This window comes from Colossoma macropomum, unplaced genomic scaffold (assembly GCF_904425465.1).
Source record: "Colossoma macropomum unplaced genomic scaffold, Colossoma_macropomum, whole genome shotgun sequence".
Lineage (NCBI taxonomy): Eukaryota > Metazoa > Chordata > Actinopteri > Characiformes > Serrasalmidae > Colossoma > Colossoma macropomum.
The window spans coordinates 29,830,731-29,840,939 of record NW_023494807.1 but is presented as its reverse complement, the minus strand read 5'-3'; the positions used below and the strand labels follow the sequence as shown (position 1 = coordinate 29,840,939).

General features: G+C 40.6%; 1 protein-coding gene across 3 annotated transcripts in view; it reads left to right on the top strand.

The window, feature by feature from the left end:
* The first annotated feature begins 3,515 nt into the window (after nt 1-3,515).
* LOC118796997 (serotransferrin-1-like) overlaps nt 3,516-10,209 on the top strand; it is a 57,465-nt gene continuing 50,771 nt past the window's right edge. For all 3 annotated transcript variants that reach the window (XR_005005922.1, XR_005005923.1, XM_036556194.1), the window contains exons 1-5: nt 3,516-3,615; nt 4,248-4,399; nt 5,017-5,119; nt 5,926-6,111; nt 7,451-7,580. Coding sequence is in view for 1 of the 3 variants with exons in the window: in XM_036556194.1 (XP_036412087.1) it covers nt 3,543-3,615; nt 4,248-4,399; nt 5,017-5,119; nt 5,926-6,111; nt 7,451-7,580 (644 nt within the window). In the remaining 2 variants the exon portion in view is untranslated. The remainder of the gene's footprint in view (nt 3,616-4,247; nt 4,400-5,016; nt 5,120-5,925; nt 6,112-7,450; nt 7,581-10,209) is intronic.

Genomic DNA, 10,209 nt, shown 5'->3' with positions numbered 1-10,209 from the left:
TATATAATATAACAGCACATAGACTATCCTTTAAAATAATTACGTATCATATTTAGGGCAGTCGTGGGCTGGAGGTTAGGGAACCAGCCTTGCAACCGGAAGGTCACTGGTTTGATCCCCTGAACTTGACTAACATGACTGAGGTGCCCTTGAGCAAGGCACTCAACCCCCAACTGCTCCCCGGGTGCTGCGGATAGGGCTGCCAACCGCTCCGGGCAAGTGTGTTCACTGCCCCCTAGTGTGTGTCTTTACTAGTGTGTATGTGGTGTTTCCCTGCATGGTTTAAAGTGTTAATTCTTATTTATGTTTGCTACAGTATTTTCTTTATGACTGTGGCAGCTAGCAAAAAAAGGGAGGATTTGGGGTTAAAATCTATTGGCCTTTATCAAAATGATCGATTGCTCATGCCTGTGTCAGCCAAGAGGGGGCGCACTCGCTGTGCCTGTCTTCATTTGCCATAAAGACAGAGAAGAGACAGCACAGCAGAGAGTTTGTCTTTTAATTATCTTTCCTTTTACAGGTAAAAACACACAAAACATAAACGTTTCTTTCTAAGAATCCACTTAATGTGTGTTCTATGATGGAAAAGCGTTCTGTATGTAGTTAAATGTGTTTGTTGCTGTGATCGGTGAAATGGTTAAGCGCATAAACTCCCCCATGGTTAGCAAAAGACCACGAGGCACTTTGTGTGCTGCGTCTGGCTAAAATATTGTGTGTGAATGCCAAATACGGTTGATTAAAAAGTAGTAATCTACATACTTCTTAATGTCAGATTGTAATGGTTGAAACATGTTAGTACAACCTTTCCTGTGACAAGCTTGCCTGCTTTTGTTATGTTTTTGTTTTGTATGTATTTGAAATTCATTCGCCATAAAGACAGAGAAGAGACAGCGCAGTGGAGAGTTTGACATTAACATCTCGGTTTGTCCAGTACGTGCTCCGCAATGAACTTGTTATGCTTCTAGGACAGGATGAGTGAGACATCAGGTAGTTTATACCTGTATTTGCTACTTATACTATTTTTGAGGCTTAACATACAAACAGATTATAACATCCCAACAAAAAAAATAAACATTCGCACAGTTTTCCAAGCCAGAAACCCTGGATGGACAGCAAAGTCCACACTTTACTTGAAGCATGTGATGCAGCCTTCAAATCTGGTAATGTGGAAGATCTGAGAGCAGCCAGACATAATCGGAAAGCTGGCATCAAGGCTTCCAAGAAAGCATATAGCATGTCAACAACTCAGACCCTCAGTGCATGTGGTAGGGAATCCACGCAGTTATGTACTACAAGAGCAAGTTTAAAACCTCATCAGTTACAGATGTCTCCCTATCAACTGAACTCATTCTTTGCCTGCTTTGAGATCAGCCAAGCTCGGTTGACCAGCAAAGCCTCAGGTCCCTCTGCAGAAAAAACAGGACTCACACTGTCTATAGATGAGGTGGGGAGAGCTCTGTCGAGAGTGCACGTATGCAAAGCCGCCGGACACGATGGTATCCCAGGGTGGGTCCTAAAAGCACATTCCAACAGTTGGCTGCCACTTTCACAGACATCTTCAACCTCTCCCTAGGACAGTGTACTGTTCCCACCTGGTACAAAACTACAACCATCATACCCATACCAAAGAAACCCTATGTCACATGCCTCAATGGCTATTGCCCAACTACACTCACACTCATCTTAATGAAGTGGTTTGAAAAACTTGTCTTGACTCATATTAAGAACTGCCTCCCCAGAACTATGGGCCCTACCTCATAAGTTGTTTAATCAAAAATGCAATATCCCTGGCAATACATACTGCACTGAACCATCTGGAGGGCAAGAACACCTACATAAGTTTAGTTCATAATTTAATACATATACCCCCTGTAGACTGGTCTCCAAGCTCAAGACACTAGGAATCATTCAGTCTTCAGCTGGATTCTTGATTTCCTCTCTGGGAGGTCACAGTCTGTTAGGATGGTGGCCACACTTCCCCCACCCTCATTCTCAGGCTGTCAACAAGGCTGTGACTTATCACCAATGCCCTACACCCTGTACACCCACAACTACATTCCCAAGCACAACTTCCATCATCTAGTTTGCTGACGATGCAACGGTAGTGGGCCTCATCACTAACAACAATCAGGAGATGTACAGAGAGGAGGTGAAATTCCTCACGAGTGGTGCACAGACAACAGTCTCTCCTCAGTATTAACAAATCCAAAAAGATGATTGTTGATTTCAGGAAGGGAAGCAGAGTAGACCCACCTCAGAGCATTGATGAGACTATGGTGGAAAGAGTGAACTACTTTGAATTCTTAAGAGTTCATACCACCAAGGATCTCACCTGGTCACTCAATATGTCACACCTCCTCAAAATGGCCCAACAATGCCTTCAAATCAAATCAAACAAATCAAATCAAATCAAACAAAGCCAAATTCAGTCATATTTCAAAAACATTTATTGTCAGTTTTCTGTTTTTAGAGAACGCCATGTAAAATAATCTGGCTCACTCTCTTCTCTGACTGCTGTTTCTCGCCTCGTCTCTCCCCTCTGTGTGTGTCACTCACTGGAGTCTCAGTGCTCATCGTAATGCACAGATCTGATTGGCTGAGTAGCATCACGTGTGATATTCATAACGCATGTGATTGGTCTGTGAGTCTGCCGGGCCGCTAAACTGGTACTGTAATGACTAAAAATGTTACCTGATTAAAATAGGACCACCCTGTCAAAATTAAATAATTCTCCATATTTTATCAGTTATAGGTCCAGGTCCGCATAGGACAGCGTCTGGTACGAACTCAGACCGCGGTCTGCCTATTAGTGACCTCTGCTCTAATCTAATATTAAAATGAACACACATATTTTGCACACTTTGGACAAACACATACACACTGTTTATGCACCAGCACACTTCCGTGTCTCTATTTTATTCTTATTGTTTACTGTCTGTTTACTGTATTGTCTATTTATTGTACTTATTTTGTTTTTTTGTACTAATTTTGGGTGTACATATTTTGTCATCCCCTTGTACATGTACATGTACCACGTAGCCCAAACATGTTTCGTTATACTTTCGTTATGCCATATCTGTACAATGACAACAAAGTTAAATTGGATTTAATTGAACTACTGAAAAACTCAAACTGCTACAAGTCAAAATACATGCTAATTTGTATGGCTATGTCTTTTAGAAACTCCAAATGTTTGTTTGTAATCTAGAACTACCTTTTTTCGAACTTTTTGTCCCATTTACGTTACATTCTGGCACATTTAGTCAATAGAATGTAACTGCTGTAGCGTGTAAGGTGGGAATTTGAATGAGAAGCTTCAGCCTTGCCAGAAAGTGTTTGTGCAAATTACTGTTAGCTTAGCACTAACGACACAACTGAGCATTATCAGTGAGATGTTTTTCTCCTGATGTTTTGACCAAGTTACTGGTGAGCATTTCATACTTACAAGCAGTCTACTAATGATTAATGCCCACCCCCTTTTATTTCTGACTCCACCCCTCATTTCCATGCTCACTTTAAAAAACTCTCCTGCCTACCTAAAAATGAGGAGCTGCCTTTGGAAGTCTAGAACCCCCAGCATGAACATCATCATCTCTGCCTTCCTCGGCTGCCTCGGTAAGTCTAAATCTGATTTTACCTTTTAGCTCACCCTTGTTTTCTTTCAGCATACCTTATTTTCAGTAGCGTCTCAGTATTGTAGTGAATGTTGCAAGCAGGGCTTAAAGGAATACTCTGATGTTGTTGACCTCTATCTGCTGTGTCTGTAGCATACAAATGATTATAAAGGACAATTTCAATGTACTTCTCTATAATTAGTGGAAGAGAACAATTAAATGAAAGCTGCTAAAACAGCAGCACACTGGCTCTTATTATTAATGTGTTTATTTAATCTGTTTTGTGTTCTTATCTACATTTAGGGAAATGTGTTAATCATTTTTGTCCTGGTTACTCGAATGTGTGATAGAGAACTGTGATTATTAACTGTGATTATGTTTAGAAATGTGGAATTTGCCTGATTTCACACGAGATGTTATGATGGATCAAGGCGTTGATCAGGCAACGATTCCATCAAAACAGATAATTTTGGTCAAAATGACTAGAGTGGATTTTCAAGCACGTCACAACAAGAATTTTTAAACACAGCAAAGTGTTTTTTTTTTAAAGCTTTTCACAATATCTGGCAATATAACTGAAAAAAAGTCTATTTGTGCATATTTTGCAACCCCAGATGTGTCTTGTCTTATCAGCTTTAGCACCAGCTGCCCCACATGATTCAAAGGTCAGATGGTGTTTGACGTCGAACCAGGAGCTGCGTAAGTGCAATGACCTCGCGACCACAACTATGCAGCTGGCCTGCGTGAAGCGCGATGGACATCATGAATGCATCAGATCCATCAAGGTACAGTTTCAGTGTCCTTTCGGTGGGGTGTCAGTCTGTTCCCTTTCAGGTGTATCTACATAAAGTGTATTAAGGCTGAATTATATTTCTGCAAAGATGCATGCATGTGCATCGAGACACAGAGAAGGGGTTTATGGGGTTTTATTAAAAAATGCATTATGCATGCACATATTTATAGTAATAGTAGCAGTTTCTGAAATTAGTTGTCTTTATTTTGATTAACAGTAGTTTACAGTGGAAAACCAGTACCTTGCATTAACTAGTAATGTCTTTTACTTTCAATACTTAAGTACATTTGAAGGCAAATACTTTGTATGTAAGTGGAGGTCTAAAGGGAGGAACGTCTACTTTTACTGGAGTAATATTTTACCTTGGGTGTCTCTACTTTAACTCAAGTGCATGGTTTGTGTACTTCATCCACCACTGCCAGATATACAATATTTTAATGTATATTTTCTATATTGGGTAAAATTACATTACCATTACAGGGCAGATTAAACTACTACAGTCTGCTAAGTAAACACTTCTGTCTTATGGTCCCAATCTTACACTGTTTCCTGTATTATATGTATTGTACAGCACTGACCTGAATTCTGTAATTGTGTAATTGTGATCAGGATGGTGAAGCAGATGCCATCACTCTGGACGGAGGAGATATCTACAAAGCCGGCCTCAAAAACTACGACCTTCATCCTGTCTATGCCGAAGACTATGGCGAAGGTAATCTATCTGAAAAACAGATAAGACCCTCTGGAGATGGTTAGATGGAATCTGAAAGTGATTTCATGAGTTTTCATATTTAAGCTATTTTCTGGACCCGGATGTTTGCTCTGGGAGTTCAGCAAATATGGCCAAGTGTAAAGGCCTTTTTTTCAAGCCTGGGAATTTCCCACAGAACTGATCACTAGTCTATCACAGTCTGGAATCCTCTTCAGCTGCAAACTCCCAGTGACGATTTTGTCTAACCAGCCCTAATGAGTCAAAGTTCTGAGACTTTACAACTGGAAGGGTGTCCAAACTTTTGCACATGCTGCAATTACTATTTTATTTCTTTCTGTTTTTAAAGTTATATAAGGTAACTGCGCATTAACATTTGTAGAAAGTGTTATTGTTTGAAATATTGTTTTTGCTGCGGAGGTGGTGTTTACTTCTCACATCAAAAATCAATAAATTATGTAATCTGTAATATATTCTCTTGAAAAAATCACACGTTTTTGACAAGTATTGAATTTGTCACTATTTCAAAGTAGTGAGTCACAGTTTGAACCAGAAACAGAAAAAAAAATCACTTTTTTGCCTCTGGCGGAAACAGGCTTTCATTCAAAAAGCACGGGAGCCAAACATGTGGTCATAGGTTAATTACGAAGTTGTGCCTGTGATGTTTCATGTGGAAGTAGAAGACTCATTAAATTGGCCACTAAATTAGCAGACTGTTATCAGTTTGCGCCTCTCTTAGTGAAACTGCCCCCAAGTGCGAAAATTTAGGTTTAATTAAAACAAACTCTGGTGTTATGTTTCATACACAGACTCCTGCCCCTACGCCGTTGCCGTGGTGAAGAAAGGCACGCGTTTTAAATTCAGTGAACTCCGTGGTAAGAGGTCGTGCCACACTGGGCTGGGGAAATCCGCAGGTTGGATCGTTCCCATCGGCACATTCCTGTCCAGAAACCAGATCAAATGGGCCGGCATTGAGGATAAACCTTTAGAACAGGGTGAGTATCAGGGTACAGGGGTGTTTCTGTGGATTACTGCTGTGGAGAAATCAAATCTGCTTTCTCTGAATTAGCACACTGAAAAAAAAATTATAGTTACAGTTATAAGAAATTTCTCAGAGCTACATTGTTGCGAGAATGTTAAGATTATTAATTTCTAGTCGTTTTACATTATTTTAGGTCATTTCTTCCAGTGAAATTATCTCACTGCTCTGACATATTACCTTCTTTCAACAAATAGTCTGTAAAAATTGGTTTGAATGAGCTGATTAATGTGATATTTAATCCTGAGACTTATCGTCTCTCAATACAAGTGAATTTGTTCACAAGCGGATCTTGACCTCTTCAACATGGCGGACGCGCAGACGTATCTCCTCAGATAGAGAACAACAGGCAACGCGGCATCTAGGCATATATATATCTATGATCACACCTATATCTGCTTGTTAACATCCCATTTGAAAACCGTGAGCATTAATACGGAGTCGCACCCCTTTGTGGCTATAACAGCCTGGGAGACTTGCCACAAGATTTCGGAGTGCGTCTGTGGGAATTTGTGACCATTCAGTCCGAAGAGCATTTGTGAGGTCAGACACTGATTCTGGACGAGAAGGCCTGGCTCACAATGTTCCAGTTCATCCCAAAGGTGTTCTGAGAGGTTGAAGTCAGGGCCCTGTGCAGGCCACTGGGGTTCCTGACCTGAGACTGACTTGCGGCAAAGGTGGCACCCTATGACAGAGCCATGTTTAAAGTCAGTGAGCTCTTCTGTCAGTGTTTGTCTATGGAGACTGTGTTACTATGTGCCTGATTGGCTGTTAGCAATGGGTGTGGCTGAAACACCTGATCTCAATGATTAGGTGGGGTGCCCACATACTTATTCTTTCTTATAGTGTATGTAGTTGCAGTTCTCTGGATTATTATTGCTGTGATTTTTAAATATTTTCTACAAATGTAGCTCCAAGTCTTTTTTCCCCTTCAAGAAAACCAGCACATCTGTTGATTCTTGAGTGCTGAAAGTAGTGTGCCAGACTGCCAGTTCACAAGCTCTATGTTATTAGGTTAACATTCCCCACTTAATACTTTTAAAGACAGTGGTGAATAATGTAAGTTCTAACTGAAATTACAGCTCTTGTGATTTTAATTGGCATCTTTCAACCTGAACTGAGACTGTTGCAGTGATTAGTTGTTCAGCCTAACTGTGTTGTAAGACCTTTCAATTTTGTATTTTCATACTAATAATAAAAATAAATTTTAAACCTTTGATGGAATCATTGTCTGTTTTGGTCCAAGGCTTAATGATAAACCATTGGTTACATGATGTGCACCAACTGTTTTGCAGCGGTGATGGAGTTTTTCTCAGCCAGCTGCGTCCCCGGAGCCACTAAGAGCACTAGACTGTGTCAGCTGTGCAAAGGTGACTGCTCACGCTCACACGAGGAGCCGTACTATGATGATGGTGGAGCTTTCCAGTAAGAACTCACTATCACAATAATGAAGTGTTCTTACTTCCATTATTCTATATATGTGAAAAATAGGAGTGATACCAAAAGTATAGCTGTGTCTTTGAACCAAAGTCACATTTTTGTACTTTTTGTCTAAGAAAAACCAAAAACACTTAAATTCTGCACGTTGCTAACAACAGTACTGTTGATTGATTGTTGCAAAGTCGGTTTGCACAGAGGAGGAGAGAGTAGTAAAATTATTAAGAACAGTCTGTAAATAGGAACCTGTTTACAAACTGAACTGGTTTATAAGCTAAGAGGTAAAAGTTTTACCTCGTCTAAACGTTTTATGGAATAGTACCATGTTAAAACTTATTTAATGTAACAGTTACCAAACAAACGTTTCATCAAGCCTTTTATTTTCACAAAAATTCCAAACTATCTTGCTCACATATGATGATCTTCTTAGCTAGAAGATCAAAAATGTCCAGTGAATCATTACTTGCTCTTTGGGTCGCATGGGCTAATGTGCTAGTTTACTGTAAACATTATAAAGTATCCCAAGGTTTTAATAAACCATAATAAAATAATTTAGATCTCACTGAAGCACCATCCTTCTCCAAGCCCCTACTGGATCCCACTTCAGACACCAAACGTAGCATCTAGGCGCAGAAGAACTGGAGGGAAACATTGCACATGTGGGCAAAAGCTCTGCCATTGAACTGGCTGCTTGAGCAGTGCGGAGCAGTGGTTCTCCCCTACTGGCTGTTCAGTGGAGGAGCAATTTCCCATGTGTGCAATGTTTCCCTCTGGTCCTTCTTTGCCTTCAATAATATATAATCTATGTATTTCTGAATAATAAATTGCAAAATTTTTCTATGCATTACTGTTATGCAGAGGAAGCAACTAAAAATGGCAGTGGAGCATTCCTAAACCCAATAGTGTCTCACTGCAGACCTCCAGCGAGAGGCCTGTCTGTAAACCTTAATCCTCATTGAGAATGCACAGATTTATGAATATGTACAATTCTGCTAATTGTTTAATGTGCACAATTATGCAAACTGTAAACGTGCCTTTGCTTTGTGGTTTATGGTGTAAGCCTTTGTAGCGTCCCAGCTAGCCAATGTTCTGAGGGGAAAATTCCCACTGACAACACTCCATGGCTGACTCCGTTGCTGGAAAGATACTGACAACATTACAGAATGTTTGTCTCAGGTCAGCAGAGTAAGCTGACTAACTCTTAACTTCAGTCAAAATTGATATGGTTTTCTGATCACTTTAGAACCAGTTTTGATAATTGAAATGCGTTGATAGACACTTTACTGCTGGGTGGTAAGATGGCTTTTTCTGTTGTGAGTTTGAAAGAGGTGGATTAGTGAATGGAAGTAACTGAATGGAGAGTCAGGACGCTGCAGTGATTCTTGGGAGCTGAGTCCTCTCTCTGTTTAAAACGTCACTCTACGTCACTCTACAGTAAGTAGATTTGACCTGCAACTGAACAAGGCCAGACTGGATAAGATTGGACCCCCTGCTCTAGAGGCAACCATAAATGATAAGAAATCAAATTCATTAATAATCCATAATTGCTTATAATTACTGGTCAGGACCCCCATGGACCCTCACACAACAGGATCATTCTCAGCACTGCAGTAACACTGATGTGGTGGTGGTGTGTTAGTGTGTGTTGTGCTGGTACGAGTGGCTCAGACACAGCAGTGCTGCTGGAGTTTTTAAACACTGTGTCCACTCACTGTCCACTCTATTAAACACTCCTACCTTGTTAGTCCACCTTGTAGATGTAAAGTCAGAGACGATAGCTCATCTGCTGCTGCACAGTCTGTGTTGGTCATCCTCTAGTCCCTCATCAGTGGTCATAGGACGCTGCCCACAGGACGCTGTTGGCTGGATATTTTTGGTTGGTGGACTATTCTCAGTCCAGCAGAGACACTGAGGTCCACTCAGACCAGTGCAACACACCACCACCACGTCAGTGTTACTGCAGTGCTGAGAATGACCCACCACCCAAATGGTACCTGCTCTGTGAGGGTCCATGGGGGTCCTGACCACTGAAGAACAGGGTAAAAGGGGGGCTAACAAAGTATGCAGAGAAACAGATGGACTACAGTCTGTAACTGTAGAACTACAAAGTGCACCTATGTAGTAAGTGGAGCTGATAAAATGAACAATGAGCGTAGAAACAAGGAGGTGGTCAGAATGTTATGCCTGATCGGTGTATATTAGATTGAGTTACTGTAAGAGTTATTGCAAGAAAACTTGAGCACAATCTATATTTACAGAGATTTATTTTGAATTTCACAGATGCAATTCATTATAAGGAATAAAGTGGTCCTAATCGCTTTGTACCTATAAATGTATTTACGGACAATAGATGTGTTTATTTGCATTATGCATCTGAGCACATATAAGTGCTAATCCTGTATTGCTGTCGGATATTATCTTGTCGTTTTTGGGAATCTGTAATATGGCAGAACAAACATTCAAGAGAGGAATGTAATGTAAACAAAGCAGTTCTGAAGCCCCATGAAAGTCTGCTCCAAAGACAACTGCTGTTGGGTGACACGTATGAGTAGGTTGTTAGTTTAACCCCTTTAAAATCCCAGGCTTATTACATACTAAGGCTTACCATTCAGTAACT